A 22,789-nucleotide genomic window follows, 5' to 3' on the forward strand; every position below is an offset into this window, starting at 1 on the left:
GTTCCCAATTAGGGCATCGACTCCCTCCTCAATCGCCCAGCAATGCGCGAATCTGCTTTGGGCAATAAGCGCAGAGCCCACTGGCGACAAGAAAGTGGTCTATAACAATAATGCCATAGGATTGAGCACTCAGTAAAAGCAAGTGCAAGAAACAGTCTTAATACCCTACCAAGGGAGCTATCGCGGAATTAGATAGTCCCAAGCAAAGGCAATAGGCTCACTTCCTGTGGTGCCTGTAATATCGCACCGTATCCCAGTGAGCCAGTTGGTGGGTTGGGGTCAAAGGCTGCGTAAGCCACAGTGCCGAGGGTTCATTGGCCAAGTCGCGGGTTTTACGAGTATCTGGAAATGCTCTGAAGAAAGATAGTAAGGGTCGATTGTTGGCTCTGTTTATTCTTTCCCGGGCTTGAGAACGGCAACTCTCACAACAGGCAGCATGGACGTGCAGATCAATTTTGTCCTTGATGATGGTGCTTCAAGGCTCAAGGATACGAGCTTGTGACTGGTGTAATTGAAGTAGTCTGAGAACGATGAGAGGAATATGCATTTTGGATTAGAGGCTCTAGTAACTGTATCATGAAGCCTAACCTAAATAAATCAACTCCCATTTGAGATTGCCCAACTTTGCCCAGGTTGATGCTAAGACGTTGCTAATAATACAGCGCCGGTAGCACACTCCAGAGTCGCATTCTTCGACCAACATTAGCTTTAGAGTGAATAGTGATCCCTGATTGAGCTTTGTGTGGATAGCACCAACCACGATGAACTTGCCCTGTTTAACGTCAAGCCGTGGTTCCCTCCAGTGGTGCTGTCCGCTGACCTTTGCCTGTCCGTCACTAAGTGTAGTGTTTTCCTTGAAAGGCTCGCTTTTGGATCTTTGCCTGTCCTGCGAGATCTCCAGGATGGCCGTGCTAGTCCAAAAGCAAAGAAGCGATGGAGCGATGTCACAGAAACGGATGCTACCCTGAATGTCAAGGGTGGTAATTTCGGTCCTTGCTGTATCCATCCAAGTATGATCTGATGGGTTGTTTTTAGGAGGAAAACTAATTGCTCTGCCGTGGGCAACGACACTATCGTTGTGGAACTCAGACAGAACGTCGTCCAGGTTGTCGTGGAGGGGCGTTGGGACACCATCACTGCCTAGTCGATAAAATCTAAGCGGGAGGAGCGTAGTTGACCCATGGAAGTTCTGGACATCCGTAACGATTGATCCAAACCACCCAGTCCACGACCAACTCGGAAAGGGACAGGAAACAGTCTGAGTGCCTGCCGCTATGACCTGGCAAGCGGTGTTGCGTCTGAGAGCTTCGTTCCCAACCCACGCTAAGGAAATCTCGAATCGACTTTTCGGCATGCCCCAGAAGAACTCTTGTCCCTTTGAGTGCTCTAGGACCCGAAGAATACCTGTAAATGCATCCATCCAGTCACTTTCTGATGAGACCTGTCGCTGGCGGAATCGCTCCAAGGCCAATGAGTACAGTTTGGACCAGTGGGTAGATGCATTCCCCAGTAAGGACCCCATCGTGATCTCATCGGTGCCGTCCCGACCAAGGCAGTGTCTGTATATGTTGGGCTGTTGTTTCCAGATCGGCTGTTCCCAGATTGCATCTTCGCATAGAGATGCCCGAAGGCACTGCCAGTAAGCTTGCTCCGGGGTGAATATCAGACATCGTCGCGACAGGAGGCACTCCTGGTACGTCCAACCTCGAGTATTCCACTTGGTGTTTTTCAGATACGATTCTGCGCTATGATATGGCTGATCGAGCGACACCGCAACCGTCGAATTGTTGATCGTAAACACATCCTGGGCCGTACGCTGAGGGCCTTGCCCTAGACCCGGAATGCCAGTGGACACTTTATCTGCACCGGCGTTGATGATCGTCACAATTGCCTGTCCGTATATAATGTCCATAGCCGGAATATAACGACGCTTATCCTCTTCGTTGTCCTGGATGATACAGAGCGAATCCACCCAAAGATACTGCTCACCAAGGTCCCTGGTAACCGCCATAGCATCGACTATTGTCGCAGGCATTTTGTGAGACTTTAGTGCCCCTGGCAGGTGGTACAAGGTATAGTTCGCCGTCACCAATTCGTGCTTTTGAGCCTCGCCCCAGACGTAGCTCAGCGCCACCCACTTCACATGCTCGGAAGTAGACAAAGCGACGATGCAATCTCTGAGAACATCAACCAACCGAATAAAGGGCATCGAGCGCAGACGCTCCGGGGTGCATCCGCTCCTTTCGCACGAATTCCCATGCTCCTCGATGCAGTAATCTTTCCAGAATTTGAATAGTCGCGTGTCAGCCTTGACAGGACGCAGTCGTGCAGAGTAAGGCTCGGCTTCCACCGTGTCCCACGAGTCAAGCATATCGGAAACGTGCACCGGCCCTCGAGTCCCACTGGCCTTGTGGATAAAGCCTCTGCGGTATTCCAGACCAGGACCATACCGCTCGCGAACAAGGACCTCGATCCGGTACAGAGAAGGTAGGTTATCGACTTGACTGCGCTGCAACTCCTCGCGCCCCAGTATTGGAACCCCACTCCTTGTTATCTCAACAACAACCCTACCAGATACGGCATCATCATGATGCTTGTCTTCTGCCATAGCAACCAGCCATCCACAGACCCAACAAGTGGCCGCAGACTTTATAGCTTCCGCAAGCGGGTACATTAAATTAGTTGGCCTATCAAGCATATCCAGGTACTTCTGGATTCCGAGCCAGCTCCAGTCTATGCGGCGGCATTTTGCACAGAGGGCGTCCGGTCCTCCTGCCTGCTGTTGGTTAGCTCCGGCTCTAGGGCGAGAGATCATTTTAATCTCCATATACATACCTCCTCGACAGCCTGTAGTCGCCTATTCATTTAGGTGGCAATCTATCTTTAACCGAGCACCGAAGATCTGTATGAAATACGTATAGAATCTCTGTGAGAGACTGGACGCCAGCCACAAATACCGACACACCACTATTGTAGAAAAAGCCAGTGTAGGCGAGCGCAAAAAGCAAAGTAAAAAGCAAGACCCCTGAAAAGACAATAGTGTGCCTACGTAGAAGGTGCGATCATGTGCACTTGCACCACCACGCCTGCAGGATGCCGTATCGGATCGATTGGAACGAATCCAATGCCAAACCCCCCTCACGGTCAAGTCCGATACTGTCGCAGTCAGTACCATTCAATAACAAAGTGGCCTATCAGAATCTCTCAGTCGGAAGGGATATAGATACAGGATTGAGTGTGGATAATACGAGACTCCCTGCGATGCGGGTAAAAGTGATACAAAGGCGGGGATTCGGTTATGCGATGGGTCCTTACCTGGCAACAGGCTCATTTTAGGTCTGTTTACTGTCACTCGTAGATTCATACTAAAAAAGAAAATTCGAAGACTGGAACGGAGGGTCTGGATCAACTTTCATAGGTTGCTTTGACACAAGGCACCCTTCGTTGCTTACCTTTCATGGCGCGAAAGGCTGAAGAAAGTAATACAATGTACCTGTCAGATCGAGCTTTCAACTCAGGTCACCTATTCGCAACGCCAGACGAGGAATATGTTTAAAATGTGAGGCTGATGCACACGGCAGAGCCCGAATACGCTGAAACCCGCATCACCATCAGCCCTCAACCCCTGTCCATTCGATTCCCGCCCATATCATACCAAGATGATCGGCCGCAAGTCATCGTTCCACAATAGTAATTCAGACATGATCCCGTCCACATAGCACTCACCCAGAACCTCGTGCAGCTAATTAGCAGTGAACAAGATCTTGAGAGCTATGAGCAATTTATAGTAAAGAAACTCTACTGCTTTTCTCATATACACTTCTTGCTGTATAGAGATCTATATGAGAGCAACTCCATCAAGCTGGAAATGCTATGCTGACGATAAAACAAGCGGATTCGAGACCCTAAGCTCAATATTCTATACAACCAGATCATTAGCCCATCGAACACCCACAAAAAAGCAAAGAAGGAGAAACTCACCTCACGATACATCCCCGCCATAAGCATCCTCAGAAACGACTTCATAACCACCGTCCCTTCGCAAAAATACTCCAACAACCCCCTCGCTAGATCGCCGCCAAACCCCTCCAAGACACTCTCCAACTCCTCCATCACAACCCCACACCCTCCATGCGTCTCCAACCTCAGTGCATACAGAAGACTAGGCACATGGCACTGGAGCAGCGTGTGGCTGGCCAGTTTCCACACAGAGATCAAATCATCGGTTAAGGTGAGACTACCAGGGATCTCCCAGTCGAGGGTGAAGCCCTGCTCTCGAAGCGTGGGTTTGTGGAAATGCACCCCGCCGAAGTCGCGGATGGCGAAGCCTTTTATCTTACCCGTTGCAGTGCAGAGACGGACGACGGTGTTTTGGGCGTGCGCTTCGAGGGCGATGCCGTGATGGACGAGTGGGTGGAGCATAGCTCTGAATAGAGCGCGCACGTAGCTTTTTCCCCGCGAGTGATTGGTTAAAATGTTGCCCCAGTATAGTAGACATACGAACATACGCAGTAATAGGAAAAGGGTACTTACGTCCGAAACCACTCCTTCCTCGCCTCGACGGTGTCAAGGCTAAATAACCTCTCCGGATACGTCTTGCCATCCTGGGGATGCCGCTCCATCAACGCCGCTGCAACCACCAACGTTTCATTGTCCATCCGGGCTCTGGGCTCGAGATCCTCCCGGAGCACACAGCTTAGATGCTTCGCGGCATGGAAATCCTCCTGACGCCCCGTAACGGCTGCTACCTCTTTGAACACCCACAGATCCGCCGGGAGGGTCTTCTCGAGCAGATCCGATATCGCGCGTCCCTGCCCCGTTGTCCAGGGTGTTACCGTCCGAACCGCAGAGGTGATTTGACACGCGAGTGCGAGCTTCAGGTGGTAGTTGAACTCTAGTTCCGGGCGCAGGGTTACAGTCCGCATTGAAGCCTGAGCGTCGGCGATGGAGGATCGTTCTGCGATGACAGTCGCGTTCTCGAAATGGTGAAGGATGGCGGGGATTTGGCGGGTCAGGCACGGAACGATCAGGGTATTTTCGTCTGCTGGCTTGGGGATTCCTAGCTTCTGGAGGAGCGGTTCGAGAGTCGTCTCGAATGGACCCGTCACGCGCATGTCCTTGCGGGGGATTGATACGAACGAGAGGGATGGGGCGATCATCTCTGGGATGTGTTCTGGGAGGACGGGTTTCAGGGGCGGGATAGCCCAGCATGATCGGTGGAACTGTAGTTGGTTTTTAGTCTTCTGGCTTAGAACTGAGGTATCAGACAGCAGGGTAGGGTACCGGATGGGTTTGATGGCCGTATACTACTGAACGCTCCCACGCGATCATTGGGGAATGTAAAGAGAGGAAAGGCCAAGATTTGCTCATTTCCAACCATTTCTCTGGGACTATTCAGCTCTGCCTGCTTGTCTATGCTTGGGTGAATTCACTTACCCTGCATCTCAGCTGAGTTCCGCAACTGATCTGCCATTGTCTGCAGAATGCTCTCTTCCGCGGTATGTGTAAACCAAGGAAGAATAAAACGGAATATGGCGCCCGGTTCCAGTTCCTGTGTTTCCGAGTCTCCCTTGCCGAGAAGAACGGGTGGTTGCAAGCATTCTGGTCGTAAAGGTGGAAGGACCCGATTTCCTTCGGTATTGATCACTGTGTCATGGCGACGGTGGGCTCTAATCCACAAGTCCTTGTCCCCATTGGCACTGTGGAAGATTAACTGCTGGTGAATCAGGGTCGCAACTGCGAACCCCTCGTTCACAAGCTGGGCTAGGAGACGTTTGGTTGTCTCGAAGCGACTCCGATCTTGGGTCGTGGGGACAGTCATGGCGGGTGGCAGAGAAGGTGCGTATTGGACGATCAATTGAGCATATCTGTGGGTTGCTCATAGCCTAAATACTGTTGTTGTGACGATCCCACAGATCTATCCTGGACCCCTCAATGGAGCACAATGTCCATGTGAGAGCCAGCTGTTGGTTGGTGCGTTGCCTGCAGGAGATCTGCATGTATGTGCTGGCAAAGATAAAGTTTAATGCATTGTCCACTTACAAAGCCCCAAACTTCCACCGCTCATTGTGAGACTGATTGTAAGTGAGTTGCAGGATAAATTTCAAGCGGGGTCTGGACTCATTTTACTTTTCACAACTACGTCCTCTTGTACAATGGCTCCTGCGCTGCCCACTCCCCATACATTCGCCAAATTCAACTATCTCAAGTGGCAGGATATCTACCGCACCACAAGACCCTTCAGTAATGCGTTGGCGCTCAGTTCCTCGGACAAAGGGCAAGGGCACAACCTGGTATTCGAGCGCGGTGAAGCGCAGAGAGTCACCGATGCAAGGGGAATCGAGTCCTCATTTGATTTGGATCGGAATGGCTTCATCTATAGAACGCACAAACCGCCCCTAACAACGGAGGAATTCACCGACGCGGAGAAGGTTGAGAAGGTGTATCTTGCGGATTGTGAAAGGGTGCTCCGAGACGAGGTGGACAATGTTACGGAAGTTGTGATGTTTGACTGGCGTGTACGTATCATTGTTAATATATAGGTCGCATGGAAGGATGCTGATTCCAGGGATAGGTTCGACGCAGTGACTCTACCGGACCAGTCAAGCTAGAAGGCGCAAAGGCAGGAGGTCTTCAGTTGCCCGCGGCAGACTTTGTTCATAATGGTACAGTTCTCTTCCCTTCCTCTTCTTCTGCTAACAAGCCACACAGACCAAACGGAGGCTTCAGCCATCAGACGGACTCGTGCATCTTTTCCCCCAGAATATGCTGAGCGTCTACTCGCCGGTCGAGTTCAGATGTTAAAGTCAGTCTTCAGTCTCCCCCTCTAGAATAGCAAGGTATGACTCTAAAGCAATCAGTCTATGGCGCCCGATAAACGGCCCGGTCGAGAACCACCCACTAGCCGTCTGCGATGGAAGCAGTTACGATCCATCCAAGCTCTTGGAAGCAGACATTATTCGGGAGAAGTATACCGGGCATATGATGTATGCTTTGTATGATCCGGGGATGGCATGGTACTATATGAGTCGGCAACGGGACGACGAGATTGTTATATTCAAGAGCTATGATTCTAAGGACAGGGTGGCGAAATGTATTTGGCCTTCATAGCGCTGGGGGACTTTTACTGACGTATCTGATTCTCTAGATGTCCCACATTCAGCCTTCGCCCTTCCGGACACGGAGCCCGGGGATTATGTGAGGATGAGTATCGAGGTTAGGGCTATGGTGTTTTCGGACACGGAGCCTTGAGGTAGTCGTGCTCTTTTGAATATGACAACTCAATCTGCGAATGTTGGGGATGCTGTATTAGTTGCTGAGGCACCCGCGGAATAGTATGCCTAGTCAGTTCCTGGTATATGTGCTTCCTGAGGATCTGAGCACCATATACCCCTATCTTGATCATAATAATTACAAAGCCGCGACAGCCAAAGCAGCAGCAGCCACAGCTCCAACCACATTCAACTCGAGCATTCCCGCACCGTTACCAGTCCCAGTAGCACCAGCAGAACTACTCGTCGTCGAGGCCACACTAGACGAGTTTCCCGCCTTGACACTCGTCTTCATCGTCGCCGTAGCACTGGGAGTCATACTCGGCGCAGAGGTAATCACCAAACTACCAGCCGCCGTCGCCTCACTCGACATTGTCGTCATCGCATCCGCCGTAGTCGACGCACTCGCCGTCGCAGCGAGCGTACTCGTAGATGCAGCCGCACCGGGTCCGTACCCAGGGAGATAGCTCGGCTCGTAGGTTGCGGTGCCAGTGTACTGCAAAGGACAGGCAGGATTGTCATGCTTGGGCGGGGCACGGCCGCCGCCGCAATCGGGGATGTCGCAGATTTCGCCTGTGCCTGGGACGTACCAGATCATGCTGGCTTCGTTCCATTGGTTGTGGGTTTGGGAGGAGATGCAGCCCTTCAGGTCGGTGCGGGCGTAGGCGGTGGAGGCGAGGGTTGTCGCCAGAAGGAGTGGAAGGAATTTCATTTTGCTGGATGGGTTAGTAGTTTGACCGGAGATTGATGCGAAGGGGTAGTACATTAACGAGTGACTGTTCAAATGAGTGACTGAATTATTGAAACGACAGAAGTGGCCTCGTGTAGAAATTGAGGTGGTGTTACCACTTGATAGAGCAGGGGAATGACTAGCATTATATGGAGGACAGGCAGTCTAGACCAGGGCCTATTGAAAACTGAGTTTAGGCCTAACGAGCTTCAGACTAAGCGATGGACGACTGGAGATGAGGCTGAAACTACGGGATAGACATGCATTTGATCCAATTGTCAGCCAGGAGGCAGTTTAAGTCCGAACTTGCCTTGATACAGCGTCAATCATGGATCATACAGCATCTTCCGTCGCAGGACGTTATCTTGATTCCGTAATCCCATGAAAAAAAGAAGCATGCATTCAGGGACAGTCGGCAATTCGGCCTCGGCATCTCCGACCCTGATCCACTTTTGGTCCCCTTCTGAAATTGCCATGCTGCTAATTTAGGTTGGCCATTCAGCCTCAGGCTTGGAATGGAATTCAGGGACCTGTTGGCCCATACCGCTCTCACATCCAAGAATATAAAATATCGTGATGGTGTATCTTGCTTGCGCGTAGATTTGATCTGTTGTTTGCTCTGATGAGCGACCATCTTAGTTGCAGCATGGACGGGGAAAAAAAAGCTTTACCCTAAATTTGTGGTGAGGAAAGGGGTGAAAAAGGGTGTTTATGGTTAGTGTACCACCTTGTGTTTCGGGAGGCGGACGCCAGCCGGAGAAAAAAAATGAAGAGGAAAAAGAAATCTCCCCGACAGGGAGTCGAACCCTGGTCTCCCGCGCTTGTTCTCATATGAGTGACAAGCGGAAATCATGACCGTTAGACCATCGAGGATTTCTTGCTGCAAAGTTTAACAATTTGAATATATAGGGAAGTCTAAATATTAATCGCGATTCCCTCTTCACGCCTGGGCGACCATAAACATGGACCACTCGTTTGTTTCAAGGAACATATTGTTTGTTCCGACTCTCGTATTCATCATGGACATTTTGTTTCCCATGACTAAGTCTCTTTGACTCACTGCGCTGCTCACATGCCACATCTGATTTGATCTTATGATTATATATCTTGCTGTACGGGTAAACTTCGGACTTGACACTTTTAGCTACATCGTATCTTCATTCCATTATTGGTGGATATCATCGTGGCATTGCAGCAATGCTCCTTTAGCTACGCCTACCTCTAGTACATGTCTCCGGAATTTAGGGCCGACTTCCCAGCCATGAAAGGATAGCTTCGTGTGCTCGTGTTCTGGCACCCACTAGACAGAGCCCTATTGGTGCATATGTCCTACTGCTCACTGTTGTCTGAACCGACGAGCACACCAACAAAGGAGGTGTAAGTCACCAGACAATCTTATATCAAATCTATACAATGACGATGACAAAGGTATATAAATCTTCATAATCCAGCGCAAACCAACATGCCCTAGGACCCCGAAATCCCCGAAATTGACCTGCCATCTCACAATCACAATGATCCCCAAAACCGAGAAAGACAACCAGATCATCGAGAAGGCCAGAGGCCTCCAAGGTGTCTGCTGGGGCGAGGAATATGAGAAAATGATCTCGGGAATACTGTAAGAGCATCACGCAAATCACCGAACTACTGCTAAAACTCCGTACAGATATAGTCCCCTCGCATCAGAGCTCATAGAGGGTCGCACCAAAGCGCGCTTTCTTATGTCGCAGTTTAATGCTCCTCTTCAACCCGATGTGCCGTTCTCTGAGATCGTCGCAGAGAGGGAGGAGACATTACGAAAGTTGTTTGGCCGGGCAGGAAGAGGGATCTATATCGAGCCTCCTCTCTTTGTGGACTATGGCTGTAACATCAGTGTTGGGGATGGTTTCTATGCAAATTTCAAGTAAGTCATGCTGCTAACAAATGATACTGACAAGCGGCTGATAGAACAGCCTGACGGTCCTGGACTGCGGACTGGTCACCATCGGAAACAACGTGGACATTGGCCCGAATGTAAATATCATCACGGGAGAGCATGAGACCAAGCTTGAAGCACGTCGCACACATCGAGGCATGGAATTCACAAGGGAAGTAGTTATCGGTGACGATTGCTGGATTGGAGCGAATGTGACTATTTTGGCTGGAGTGACCATTGGATCAGGGTGCTCCATCGGTGCTGGCTCGGTTGTCAAGAGAGATATCCCGCCGTACAGTATTGCCGTGGGAAGTCCTGCTCGAGTTATTAGATCGGCAGTCTGAAAGTTGAGGCTTTGAGCCTTCTACAGACTTATATTTTGCTGAAATGAGGCTTCTGAAGTCGGCGTACGGCTGTATTGAGCTGAACATATCATTCCCAAAACCATGTCCCATCAGAAAATGCCAATGAACCGTCTCAGTTGGCGTCAATTGCACTTTGGATGTCTTAAATGTCTTGCATTTCTATATTTATATTACAACACTTATATCTAAACTTTCACTAAAGCCGAAAGGTATCCGAGTACCTTGTCAACCAGAAACTTCCGAGGCTCAGCCTGATCATCATTACTCAACGCATGAGACGCATCAGGTATTATAGCACTGTTGTCGTCCCATATCTCGGCTTCCCCATTATGATCCGTGGCCTTCCTCCATCTCGACAGTAACGCATTCTTGTCAACCCAGCTAGGAACGGACTGGTCCGCCCCAGAAAACAACACCATCAGTTTCCCCCTCAGCAGTCCCTGCTCTCTAATCATCCCGAACGTCTTCCCCAATTGCTCATCGCTCAGATCCGAACTGAACAGGTCATCCTCACTCGGCGCCAGCGGACTCTCCGGACTAGTCAGACTCAGAAACCGCCGCGCACTCAGCGGCGTGTGAGCAGGGTACACTAGCGAGGTCATCGCCAACGGCAGCAGAACATCGGTGCAAGCGTCCGTGTCACGAGCAGCCTCCCTCGCCAGCGCGGTTAGCTTCTCAAACACAGGCCGGATCTCCGCCGGTGTCTTATCGCCCAGCCCCTCGGCAAGGACCCATTGGATCGCTTCCCGGTCAGACACAGGCGCCTGCATGATTGCCCCGTCGAGCGGCATTCGCTCGATATGCTCGAGGGAGGGGTCGAAGGTGGGAGTACCCTTGTGCGGATTCGGTCGGGACAGGTAGTGCAGCACGCACTGGCTGCCTGTTGAATGGCCCATGAGGACAATCTTGCCTCCGCCGCCGCTGCCGCCGAATCGCTCCGTCTTGTACTCCTTGATGTAATTCAGACACTGCGCGATCTCGTTGGTGTCGCGGTCGAGGTGTCCCAGCCCCCAGGATTGATAGGAGGAGGTAAGGGTCAGGGTGAAGAGGGACCATTCGGTTGGTTGGAGAGCGTGGGCCAGATCGGCCATGTAGGATGTCGTTGCTAGGCCATCTCCGAGACCGCCGACGAAGAGGACACTGTGTGGTTTGCGGACGGTGTTTGTGGTGTATTCGAATGCGACGAGGGTTTCTGTCTGGATTGCAGGTTTGTTAGTTCGTCTGCTGTGCTGTACGAGGGGAGGAACATACGTAGTGGTGTAAGATGCCTGGCAGGCCGCCCTTAGGCCAGAATTTGGAGTACATATCGAATGTATACTGAGCAGCAATTGGACGTCAGGTAGCGATTGAAGCGGGATTGACAGAAAAATCTGCCCTCTCGTAGTTGCCTGCAAAGTTGTATTCAGCAATGCATATGCTGCCCAGAGCTTTTGTCCAATCTGATAAATGTCCGAGATCGGCAGTGCGGGTCCTGCATTTGTCTCAGTGTCTCATCCATGTTGCAGTTTCGTGGACTGAGCTGAAAGGCCATTATCAATCTAACATACAATACAGTGGGTCTTTTCACGTAGGTATCATACTGATACATGTGTAAGATACACGTAGCCTAATACCTCCTACATTGGTCATGAAAGACATCCTGAGTGGAGTTAGGAGAGAAGTAGTTACGTACTCCAGGCTCGCTAACAGGCGACAGGAGGACTAGATCTGATTAGATTTCTTGGCACAAGACTTGGCGGATCTGATTAGATGTTATTCGGCTACAAGCCCTGGTTCGGGCTAGACTGAGTAAAAACACCGGTTTCGCACAGTGAAAACTTCTCAGTGCTCGCCCAATTCGAGGGACATTGCTTTGTCAAGGCTTGAGAGGCAGTTGTTTTATCGAAACTCTTTGCGAGTAGATCTACAAAAGAAATGCAGAGTCAGGCGTCATGGTTTCATGGACTCCACTTAGGTCTTGAACGCGACTAGGCGCGGCAGAGTGACTGATCCCATCACTAAGGCCAAGAACATCACAAAGCACAGGTACATGCATCAGTCAGGAGCTTCTTAATCTTAGCCTAGGCTTGTGACTTAACCTGGTTCAATAAACAAGTATCCCTGTATTTTACCCGTCTACACAAACTGTATTATCCTGTGAGCTCACCGGTAAGATTACCAAACCGTAATGAGACTGGACGTTATACGCCAAGTCTTATCTGATCCATTGTGGATTACTCTACGTATCCAACATCGAGGCCGCCCTATCAGGCTGCCGGTAGAGAAAAACGGTGCACTGTGCGTTATTTTCTGGAGTGTATCTCCATCGGACAATTCTCGTGCATGGCCCACTGGCTTCGGATCAGACAACTTTGCAATACAACCGAACCAAGGAATTTGCAAGCGGGGCAGTCTATGTGTCATGAAAAAGCGGATATTACATTACCTGTGTGCCCTCCTAAAATGCCAAGTAAGCGAGATACCTGTTAGAAAGGTGGGAAGAAATTTCTGTCGGAAGGTCTAGGACGGTTGATCCTTGCTACTCCGTACACAGAGAGACTTGGTCCAGAGACCGAAGAGAACGGGGCGAGCTCGGTTAGCTTGTAGGGCTGATGGTCATAAAGAGGAGCTCCACAGGAATGGCTGTGGACTCGGCTAAAATATCTGATTAGATTGATAATACGGTCTAGACTGTCACAAGTCATTGGTGGTGTTTGAGTCTTATCACGTTCTAGTTTCTACACTGAAATATCTTCGACACTACACAGTTGTCTTGTTCTACAGTACACGAAAGAATTTAACTATCCTAGCGACTACAGCTTCGCGTCCCACGCCATCCGATCCGAACTTTCCAGCGGTCTTTCCCTCCCATCCCAGAAAAGTGGACACAGCTGGAACCATTTCTCCCGACTGCAATACACATGGACCGATCGCTTGTGGCCCAGATCCACGTATTTCTGGACCGTCAGGCCATGCGCATTCTCATACGAGAGAACAGTGGTATTCGTCGCCTTGGGCTCCCCAACAACACACAACGTTCGCGGCTCGTCCAGGAAAATATAGTGGATCACGCTCGACCACCACGCGTTGACTCTGTATGCACCGCGGACGCTGGACTCTCCGACGAGCGAATGCCGGCCGCGATCATAGTCGCCGGCGTCGTAGTGTGCTCCGTAGTGATCCTCCTTGGCCCAATATACCTCGAAATACGAGAATGGGAACTCGTCGAACCGTCCAAAGAGACACAAGACGTGCTTGTCTTCGTGGAGCTGCCGCAGGTATTTACGGTGGTGCTCCAGGTCGCCAGTCTCGTTCCACCCTTTGGCCACACGCGGGTCGTTCTGCCATTTGTGGAAGAGCTGCAGGTGCTCTTCGTTTTGCCAGTCTACCACCATGAGCGAGAAATGTTGGTCCAGGTGCGGAATGTAGCGGCTGTAGACTAGGGAGCCTGGGGTAGGTTTCTGGGGGCGGATCGGGTGCCGTGTGTAGATTCGCTCGCTGGGGAACTTCATGGAGAAGTCGTAGTTTTGCGCGAGAGGGGGATAACAGCTTCCTGATCTCCGGAGTAGGCCGTGAGTCCCTTGGTCGACAGCCCAGATGGGACGTGGTCCAACGGGTGAGCCGGCCCCTTGCCAGAATGCGGAGCGGAGTAGGATGAGTGTGTCGCTTTCGGAGGGCTTGTTTTCAGTACCGAAGGGAACTCGAGGAGAAGGGAAGGGAACGACCAGCCCAGTGCGCAGGCATTCCTCGCGGATGATGTCCTTGCAAGGCCCATTCAGATCCAAGCGGACAATCTCGTGGTGGGGATATGTCAGGAAGAGGGCGTGGATGACATTCCAGATCTGTCCCAGGGTAGGTGGCTCCTGGCCGGTCCAGTGGAATGAGGTTCCGGGAGCTCTGCGACTGCGCGCCCAGGGACTGTTGTCGTTATCTGGGATTTCGTGGGCGGTCTCGTCAAAGGCAATGTCTGTAAAGGTCAACGAGGCCGAGTGCAGAGGCTCTGGGAGCAACTGTCCGGCCTGATCGTCGTGTAGTCGCAGTTGAAGCACTCTGGGTGTGGATTCGGAAATAACCTCGATCGCATAGCTGGTAAGATATGGGTGAGGAAGTTTGACCCAGGGATATGTCCGCTTGTTGGCAGACGTCGGTTCGGCAGCGCTCATGTTGATCTGGAAGGGAATCTCAATGGTGCTTTGCGTTGTCATCGCGCAGTGAGGCTGTGTGAGTAAGATAACTGTTCTCCCAACAGGAAAGCGTAGAACAGGTACATATAGATGAGACATGACCGAGGAACAATCCAAAGACCGCGGTAGAGAGTGGAGACAGCGTCTAGAAGTTACCGACTATACGGCATAGTATTATGAATCCAGCCCCAACTATGACTTGGATTAGCTTGATTCATGTGAGAGGAACAAATCAGCGCTATTCTACATTGAGAACCGTTAAAGTAGTTCTTAAATTGCCATAAATCCGGTCTCAGACTGCCGGCCTCACAGTGTGTGCTCCGGCTGATCTAAGACCTGGATTCTACCGACATCAGCAATGTCAATAGAAGCACACCCTACAGTTCAAGGATGCCTCGTCTCATTCCCAACACCTCACATTCTTCTCCTCACACTCAACCGTCCAGAGAAACGAAATTGCATATCCCTCGCGACGAGCGCCGAGATACAAGGACTATGGACATGGTTCGATACACAGCCTGCCCTACATGTGGCCATTATTACCGGCACGGGCGAGTCCTTTTGTGCGGGCGCTGACCTCAAGGGTACACTCCTCTCTCATCTGTATTCAAATGAAACCAGGCTCACATACCAGCACGTAGAATGGAACCACCTCAACGCGCGCGGAATCACCAACGAAATGACAGCCCCCGGGTTAGCCGGCCTCCCTCGCCGACGAGGCGGCAAACCAATCATTGCCGCCGTCAACGGATATTGTCTAGGAGGCGGCTTCGAGATGGTGGTCAATTGCGATCTCGTGGTGGCCAGCGAAAACGCCACCTTTGGTCTCCCCGAAGTGCAGCGAGGAATCGCTGCTGTTGCAGGCTCCCTACCTCGGCTGGTCCGGGTGCTGGGGAAACAGCGAGCCGCCGAGATTGCTCTGAGTGGTCTGACCTTTTCTGCATCCCAGCTTGAGCGTTGGGGGCTGGTGAATCGCGTGGTGGAGCATGGTCGGCTACTGGCGACGGCAGTGGAGATTGCAACCGCCATCTCTAGGAATAGTCCGGACAGTGTGCGTGTTACGATGGAGGGGCTGCATTACGGGTGGGAAATGGCCAGTGTGGAAGAGGCTAGCAGTGCGTTGGTCGACCGGTGGTACTCCAGGCTCATGGCAGGTGAAAATTTCCACGAGGGAGTACGGGCATTTGTGGAGAAGAGAAAGCCACGGTGGACGCCGTCTAAGTTATAAAACTGCTGACAGGATGAATGGATACAACTAAGTGCGCCATTTTACAGGGCCCATCTGGATCAAAGGAGCTCGAGCAGGGAATATTGACCAAATAGACCTAGAGTACTAAATGTATTGGTTACGGTACCTGGCTATAATAACATACGTAACCTGTATCATGTATTCAGTAATACTGTATGTATGCTTACCCACTCTACCCGTAATAAACACTGGTCAGATAATAGCTAGGCTGATTCACGATGGCTATTGGATGGTTGAGAAATGTTTAGTGTGATCAGATAACGGTTACTCAGTCACGAAAGGCACCATGATGCCCAAGCCGAATATCCAGCTCCACAAGTCTAGAAAAGATCCAAATCATAGATAGGCTTCGTTGTATTTTTGTACAGTGGATTAGGATGATATTGCCTGGTTTATATGGGTCCAGTCCACCTGATTGCACAATGGAATAATACATGCTCCCCCTGCCCCCCTGGACATAGCCACGGCGGTCTCGGTTGGTAGACTGTGCCTTACACAGTGTCTTGGGCCGTTCATCGGTGAAATAATGCAAACAGCCTGGTCTTCCGAATTATATATTCTACGTCACATCATTTAGTCATCCACACGAGCATTGCATCACCCGTTCCCAGGAAGATACTGGATCAGGATCCTAAGACTAGAGCAGCGGGACAATGGGTTCAATACAACAAGATGATCACAATCAGAAACACTACGGCAATGAGTCAGGTGACTCAATGGCAACCCGGTTAAACTACAACGGGGTCCAGTTGTTTGAGGTCGCGGGCCTTGCATCCGATGAGGCCTCGAGTTTGACCGGCATGAGGGACGAAATTGTACTTTTATCGTGGCTCATTGTGCTCCTGCGGACACGAGACGGTGTCCAGATCCGCTATGACTGGGCATATACGCGTCCAGAAGAGGAGCCGATACCCAGATGTCTGGCCATGAATGAAGTAGTGGCCGGGTTACAAAGTAGTGTCAAGGAGACTACAGCAGCTGTCTCTCGCTATATTGTTACATATGGACAGAATCAGTCGGTGCCAGCAACTCTCCTTCTGAGCACTAGCTCCCTTTCCCAGACCTCAGAGGAAGCAAAAGATGAAGTGAGTAGATGTATGAATATTGAATACCAGAAGCTAGCTGACTCGGTAAACAAAGGGGTTACTTCATCTGGAAGTCTCTTTCGAGAACGGCTTGCTCCAGATTCGTCCGACATGGCACTCTGAGAATATGTTGCCATTTACAGTGATGCGATACGTCAGGACTCTCGTCGACATGGTGAAGCTGTGCATCTCTAATCCTGATGCGTCCATCCAAGACTGCCTTCGGCCGACCACATATGACCTCGACGAGATATGGCGCTGGAATCACGACCTGCCACCAACGTACAATTTCTGCATGCAGGAGATGATCTCCAAGCAGGCTCAGAAGTTCCCTGATAAAGAAGCAATCGCATCCTGGGACGGCAGCCTGACATACCGCCAGATTGATCAGTATTCCACATTCGTCGCGCGCTCGCTCAAGGATATGGGAGTCCAGCTGCCTGACGTCCTACCTGTCTGCTTTGAGAAATCCAGATGGACCGTCGTCGCAGTTCTCGCGGTCATGAAAGCCGGTGCGACGTTTGTACTAATGGACCCGACCCTGCCGCTTGCACGACTGCAGAACATGGCTCAACAGGTCGGCGCGCAGATGATGATCTCATCTCGGGACCAGCACGACTTGGCGACGAAGATCATACCCAATGCGAAGGTGTTCGTCGTGGAGGAGAACACATTCAGCAGTCTGCCCGCTATACAAAACATCGTACCACTACAAACCGTTCCCTCGTCCGCCCTGATGTACATCATCTTTACGTCCGGCAGTACAGGTACTCCGAAAGGGGTCAAAGTCTCGCACGCAACCTACACTAGTAGTGCCATTCCCAGAGCCGAGGCCGTCGGCTACATGGAGGATTCGCGCGTTCTTGACTTTGCCTCCTACGCCTTCGACGTCAGCATCGACAGTATGCTTCTGACACTGGGCAACGGCGGCTGTCTGTGCATTCCATCCGACGAAGACCGCCTGAACGACATCAACGGCGTAATCCGCCGGATGAAAGTCGACTATGCGGGTCTGACGCCTTCAGTAGCCCGCATTCTAGACGCGGATGTGATATCCTCGCTCAGTGGCCTTGGCCTTGGAGGAGAGACTGTCTCAGTGAGAGATGTCACGCTTTGGGGTCAGGACACCAGGATTATTATCGGCTATGGTCCCTGCGAATGCACGATCGGGTGTACAGTAAACAGTAGCGCGGCAACGGGCAGAGACTATATCTCCATTGGCCCCGGTAATGGGGCAGTCATCTGGATAGTCGACCCTAATGACTATGAATCTCTTGTACCCGTCGGCGCGGTAGGAGAGCTGCTGGTCGAAGGTCCCATAGTGGGACAGGGTTATCTGAAAGACCCGGAGAAAACCGCAGCAGCGTTTATTGAGGATCCCTCGTGGCTGATTGCGGGTCACAATGGCTACCCCGGTCGTCGGGGCCGTCTGTACAAGACCGGTGATCTGGGTAGGTATGACCCGGATGGGTCAGGGGGTATTATCTTTGTGGGACGGAAGGATACCCAAGTCAAGTTGCGTGGACAACGAGTCGAGCTCGGAGAGATCGAAAGCCAATTGAGAGCTAGACTGCCTTCGGAGACGACCGTCATTGCCGAGGTGATTGTACCTCAGGGAACGAGGGGACAGCCGATGTTGGTGGCATTTGTTGCGCCACAGACGACCAAAGGGCATGACAATACCGAACTCGACGCGGCAGCGCTTCCTGATGAGCTGCAAAGGGCGCTGTCAGAAGCCGATGCGGAGCTAGCAAATGTTTTGCCTCGATACATGGTGCCCACTGCGTATATCCCTGTCAACCACATTCCTACATTGATATCCGGCAAAACAGACCGCAAGAGACTGAGGCAGTTCGGCGCCGCCGTCGACCTGCGTCAGCTGGACCAGGGAGGGACAAACACCACAACCCGAGAGCTGAGTGATCTAGAGCGACGCTTGCGACAGGCCTGGAGCCAGACATTGAAGCTCCAAGCCGATTCTATCCGTCTCCAAGACAACTTCTTCAGTCTGGGTGGAGACTCCCTCACAGCCATGAAACTGGTCTCTGTGTGTCGGTCTCACGGTCTTGACCTCAGTGTCACTAGCATGTTTAGCAACCCGACCCTCTTAGCCATGGCCAGCGTTGTTCGCATTTGCGATGTCGACGTGCAAGCGGAAATCCCGGCATTCTCAATGATCACGTCAGATGTCGACAGCGCCTGCGTGGAAGCAGCAGAGGCATGCGGAGTTAGCCCAGCAGATATCGAGGACATCTACCCTTGTACGCCCACACAGGAGTCTCTTTTTACTTTCTCGCTTAAATCAGTCAAGCCATACGTGGCACAGAGAGTCTTGTGTATCCCGTCGCATATTGATCTCGACGCCTGGCGAAAGGCATGGCAGGAAGTGGTCACCTCACTCCCCATTCTACGGACACGAGTGGCCCAATTGCAAGAGCCTGGCCTTCAGCAGGTTGTACTCAAGGGCGACGTTTCCTGGTTGCAAGCCTCTAGTCTGTTGGAATACCTAGAGGAGGACCGAAAGGAAAGGATGAATCTCGGAGAGAGTTTGGCTCGTTACGCCATCGTTGATGACTCAACAGACGGCAAACGATACATGGTTTGGACTATCCACCACGTCGTTTACGATGGATGGTCCGAGCCGATCATCCTCAAGCAGGTCAGCGACGCCCTGAAAGGGCAGCCTGTCGAGATAAAGACGCAGATGCGAGACTTTGTCAAATATGTGCGCGACTCGGACGACGCCGCAATGCAGGAATTCTGGCGACTGGAGCTGAAAGGGGCTGTCGGTCCTCAATTCCCGCGTCTACCTTTGAGAGACTTCATGCCTACCCCGGACGCCCTAATCGAGCATCAAGTCTCCATCGATACCGGTGCCGGATCACCGTTCACCATGGCCACATTAATCCGCGGCGCCTGGGCGCTCGTAGCTTCCCAGTACACTGGCAGTGACGATATCGTGTTCGGCGAGACCCTCACAGGTCGCGATATCCCACTACCTGGAGTCGAAGGCATCGTTGGACCATTAATTGCAACGGTCCCCATCCGGGTGCGCGTCCACCGGGCGAGCACCGTGGAAACCTACCTTCAAGCCGTGCAGCAGAGTGTCTTGGCCCGCACCCCTTACCAGCACATGGGCATGCAAAACATCCGCAAGGTCAGCCAAGACGCGCAACACGCCTGTGAAACTGGCACGGGTTTGGTCATTCAGCCTGAACCAGAGTACGTCGGCAGCGAGCTCGGCGTTCAGAGCGGGGACGTCGTCCTGGAAGCGCTGCATTTCAACCCGTATCCACTGATGCTGGCTTGCGGGATTCGCAAGGGTGGCTTCCGGGTTTGCGCGAGCTTTGATAGCAGCTTGATTGAGATCAAGCAGATGGAACGGATGCTCGCGCAGCTTGAGACCGCTTGCTTACAGTTGAGTAAAGGTCTTTCCCGCAGGGTTGACGAGATCTCCTGTCTCCCCGTGGCGGAGCTGAACCAGATCTGGGAATGGAATCGGATCCCACCTTTGGGCGTGGACGAAACATGTTCCAGGCTCCGTGCTGATGCAAGCATCAAGTCTGGTTTAGTATATCCTCCCGCGGTTGTTCCTTGGGTCTGCAACTCGCGAAACCCTTCACTCCTCTCGCCCATCGGCAGTGTCGGTGAGCTCTGGCTTGAAGGAGCCCTTCTTTCCGGTGACACGATTGATTCTCCTACCTGGCTTGTGGCCGGGAGCTCTATCTGCCCCGGCCGAAGAGGCAAACTGCAAGCAACCGGCGACATGGTTCAGTTGCGAGAAGACGGCAGTTTAGTGTTCGTTGGGCGCAAGGAGAATGTTGTTCCTGTTCACGGGCATGCAGTGGATATTACAGAGATTGAAAGGCACATCGCAGGACGTCTTGCACCAACAATTCGTGCCGCTGCTGCTGTATCGCAATCATCGTCTGACCAGGAGCTGGTTTTGTTCATTGAGCAACCAGCTGGCGAGGAAGTCTGGGTTGAGCTGCTGTCGGAGAAGCATGAGATAGCGTCCGACTCATCAGGACAAGCCTTTCAGACCACAATTTGCGCGATGATTCCTCGCAGTCTTGCTGTAGCGTTGAAGAAGCTCGACAAGTACATGCGAGATTCGCTGCCGTCGTATATGGTTCCGTCCGCCTACATCGTGGTAGGCAAGCTGCCTACTGTGATGAGCCATGTCGACCACCGCGTGCTCAATCAAATCGCCTCTCAGATCCCTCCACAAATCATTAATCACGTCCGTGATGGTTTGAGAGAAGCATGGACCAAGACTACGATGCAAAGCCATCTCTCAGCTTCAGAAAGTATTCTGCGGTCTGCATGGGCCAAAGTGCTTCGTATCGATCAGGAGCAGATCGACGTAGACGACAACTTCTTCCGGCTCGGTGGGGATTCAGTTCTTGCAATGAAGCTCGTGTCGGCTCTCCGCGCGCAAGGCCACAGTTTGTCCGTGGCTGATATCTTCCGGCACATGCGTCTCGGTGACGCTGCGAGAGTGTTGAAGGTGGATCAACGCTCAAAAGAGAAGGTCAACATGTACCAGCCGTTTTCGACGCTCCGTCTTGCGGACGTTCGGCAGTTCCTGTCTGAGACTGTTCGACCTCAGCTTGATGACCCAAGCTGGCCCATTCGAGATGTGTTGCCGGTGACCGACTCCCAGGCTCTGGATATCCGAGCAACCATCCAGCCGCCAAGGACGTCTATCCAGTATACAATGCTGTACTTTGACGGCAGCGTTGACAGCGAGCGGTTGTTACGTGCGTGCAGCGACCTGATTAAGACGCACGAGATTCTCCGCACCGTCTTCATCGCACATGAATCCAGCTTCTTGCAGGTCGTCCTGAATGAGTTGGAAATTCCCGTGCGCACGCACAAGGCTGACAAGGAGCTTGATCAATACGTCGCCGACCTCTGCAGGGAGGACATCGAATCCAACTTCCAGCTAGGATCTCCGTTCCTCAGACTTTCCCACGTCGAAGGAAACAATGGCGAAGCCTGCCTTATCATCGGCCTATCCCACGCCCAATACGACGGTGTCTCCCTGCCCAAACTCCTTCAAGACCTGGACTCCCTGTACACCGGCATCCAGCTGGCCATCTTCTCCCCGTTCTCCTCGTACATATCCCAAATCAGTGAAGAGGCCATGCAAAGCAAAGCAACGACCTACTGGCGCAATCTCCTCTCCAACTCCTCCCTTTCGATCCTTGACGGACACTCGTCCATCACAACTGATAAAGCAATCTTCCACACCCTATCCACCAACATCCACCCCCTCAAGGAAATCACCACCGCAAACCTCCTCACAGCAGCATGGGCGCTGCTCCTCGCTCGCCGACTCAGAACATCAGATGTCACCTTCGGCGGCGTCACCTCCGGCCGCACCCTCGACATCCCCAACGCCGAGAACATTATGGGACCCTGCTACCAGCTCACCCCCATCCGGGTCCCCTTCCAGCCCGACTGGACCGCAACGGACTTGCTCCACTTCGTCCAGACGCAGTCTGCCGAGTCAGGGGCGCATGACTTCCTGGGCTTTGAGAAGATCGCTAAGCTGGCGGGGTGGGCTCCCGGACTGAAAGGGTTTCATTCGATTGTGCATCACCAGGACTGGGAGGATTTTGATAGAATGCCGTTTGGTGGGGGCTCTTGTCGGGTGGAAATTGCGAATCCGCATGGGGATGCAGCGTATCCGGTCAAGGCTGTTTCGTTTGTGAAGGGGGGAGAGATCCATGTTGGTGTGGTTGGGAGTGAGAGGGATGTGGTGTTTGTGGATGAGGTTTTGGGGGAGTTGGTTGCTGCAGTTGAGGAGTTGGCTGAACAGAGTGAAAAGATCTTGCTTGATACGATGTTGTTTTAGGATTTGTTCTTCTGCAGGGTTGAGGTTAGATAGATTGTTCAGTTTGATTGAGTCTATGGATAAATGTCTTTCATTTCAGACACTTGTCAAACGACAGTATATTAAGATGAATCACGTCTATAAATCGCTAAAATTAAATATATATCAA

General features: G+C 51.9%; 8 protein-coding genes and 1 non-coding gene across 9 annotated transcripts; 4 read left to right on the top strand and 5 right to left on the bottom strand.

Annotated features, from left to right (window-relative positions):
• Positions 1–583: 583 nt before the first annotated feature.
• Positions 584–5,821, bottom strand: Asppvi_005982 (siderophore; the record flags this gene model as incomplete). Its single annotated transcript, XM_043301891.1, has 4 exons — positions 584–2,776; positions 3,982–4,426; positions 4,534–5,254; positions 5,437–5,821. The coding sequence occupies 4 exons, from the start codon at positions 5,819–5,821 to the stop codon at positions 584–586; spliced, it is 3,744 nt and encodes a 1,247-aa protein (XP_043157826.1).
• A 334-nt stretch (positions 5,822–6,155) lies between these two features.
• Positions 6,156–7,251, top strand: Asppvi_005983 (uncharacterized protein; the record flags this gene model as incomplete). The annotated part of the gene is made up of 5 exons (XM_043301892.1): positions 6,156–6,518; positions 6,575–6,665; positions 6,712–6,805; positions 6,861–7,093; positions 7,148–7,251. The coding sequence occupies 5 exons, from the start codon at positions 6,156–6,158 to the stop codon at positions 7,249–7,251; spliced, it is 885 nt and encodes a 294-aa protein (XP_043157827.1).
• A 159-nt stretch (positions 7,252–7,410) lies between these two features.
• Asppvi_005984 (putative cell surface protein) lies at positions 7,411–7,983 on the bottom strand (the record flags this gene model as incomplete). Its single annotated transcript, XM_043301893.1, has 1 exon — positions 7,411–7,983. The coding sequence occupies one exon, from the start codon at positions 7,981–7,983 to the stop codon at positions 7,411–7,413; it is 573 nt and encodes a 190-aa protein (XP_043157828.1).
• An 803-nt stretch (positions 7,984–8,786) lies between these two features.
• Asppvi_005985 lies at positions 8,787–8,874 on the bottom strand. Its single transcript has one exon. It is a non-coding gene; the product is annotated as a tRNA-Asp (tRNA).
• Positions 8,875–9,515: 641 nt separating this feature from the next.
• On the top strand, positions 9,516–10,260 carry Asppvi_005986 (sugar O-acetyltransferase; the record flags this gene model as incomplete). Its single annotated transcript, XM_043301894.1, has 3 exons — positions 9,516–9,619; positions 9,668–9,904; positions 9,954–10,260. The coding sequence occupies 3 exons, from the start codon at positions 9,516–9,518 to the stop codon at positions 10,258–10,260; spliced, it is 648 nt and encodes a 215-aa protein (XP_043157829.1).
• Positions 10,261–10,466: 206 nt separating this feature from the next.
• On the bottom strand, positions 10,467–11,586 carry sidJ (putative siderophore biosynthesis lipase/esterase; the record flags this gene model as incomplete). The annotated part of the gene is made up of 2 exons (XM_043301895.1): positions 10,467–11,477; positions 11,533–11,586. The coding sequence occupies 2 exons, from the start codon at positions 11,584–11,586 to the stop codon at positions 10,467–10,469; spliced, it is 1,065 nt and encodes a 354-aa protein (XP_043157830.1).
• Positions 11,587–13,073: 1,487 nt separating this feature from the next.
• Asppvi_005988 (GNAT family N-acetyltransferase) lies at positions 13,074–14,465 on the bottom strand (the record flags this gene model as incomplete). The annotated part of the gene is made up of 1 exon (XM_043301896.1): positions 13,074–14,465. One exon carries the CDS (start codon positions 14,463–14,465, stop codon positions 13,074–13,076), a length of 1,392 nt encoding a protein of 463 aa, XP_043157831.1.
• A 337-nt stretch (positions 14,466–14,802) lies between these two features.
• sidH (enoyl-CoA hydratase/isomerase family protein) lies at positions 14,803–15,672 on the top strand (the record flags this gene model as incomplete). The annotated part of the gene is made up of 1 exon (XM_043301897.1): positions 14,803–15,672. The coding sequence occupies one exon, from the start codon at positions 14,803–14,805 to the stop codon at positions 15,670–15,672; it is 870 nt and encodes a 289-aa protein (XP_043157832.1).
• A 674-nt stretch (positions 15,673–16,346) lies between these two features.
• sidD (nonribosomal peptide synthase SidD) lies at positions 16,347–22,641 on the top strand (the record flags this gene model as incomplete). The annotated part of the gene is made up of 2 exons (XM_043301898.1): positions 16,347–16,778; positions 16,834–22,641. 2 exons carry the CDS (start codon positions 16,347–16,349, stop codon positions 22,639–22,641), a joined length of 6,240 nt encoding a protein of 2,079 aa, XP_043157833.1.
• Positions 22,642–22,789: the final 148 nt, after the last annotated feature.

This window comes from Aspergillus pseudoviridinutans, assembly GCF_018340605.1.
Source record: "Aspergillus pseudoviridinutans IFM 55266 DNA, scaffold_4, whole genome shotgun sequence".
Lineage (NCBI taxonomy): Eukaryota > Fungi > Ascomycota > Eurotiomycetes > Eurotiales > Aspergillaceae > Aspergillus > Aspergillus pseudoviridinutans.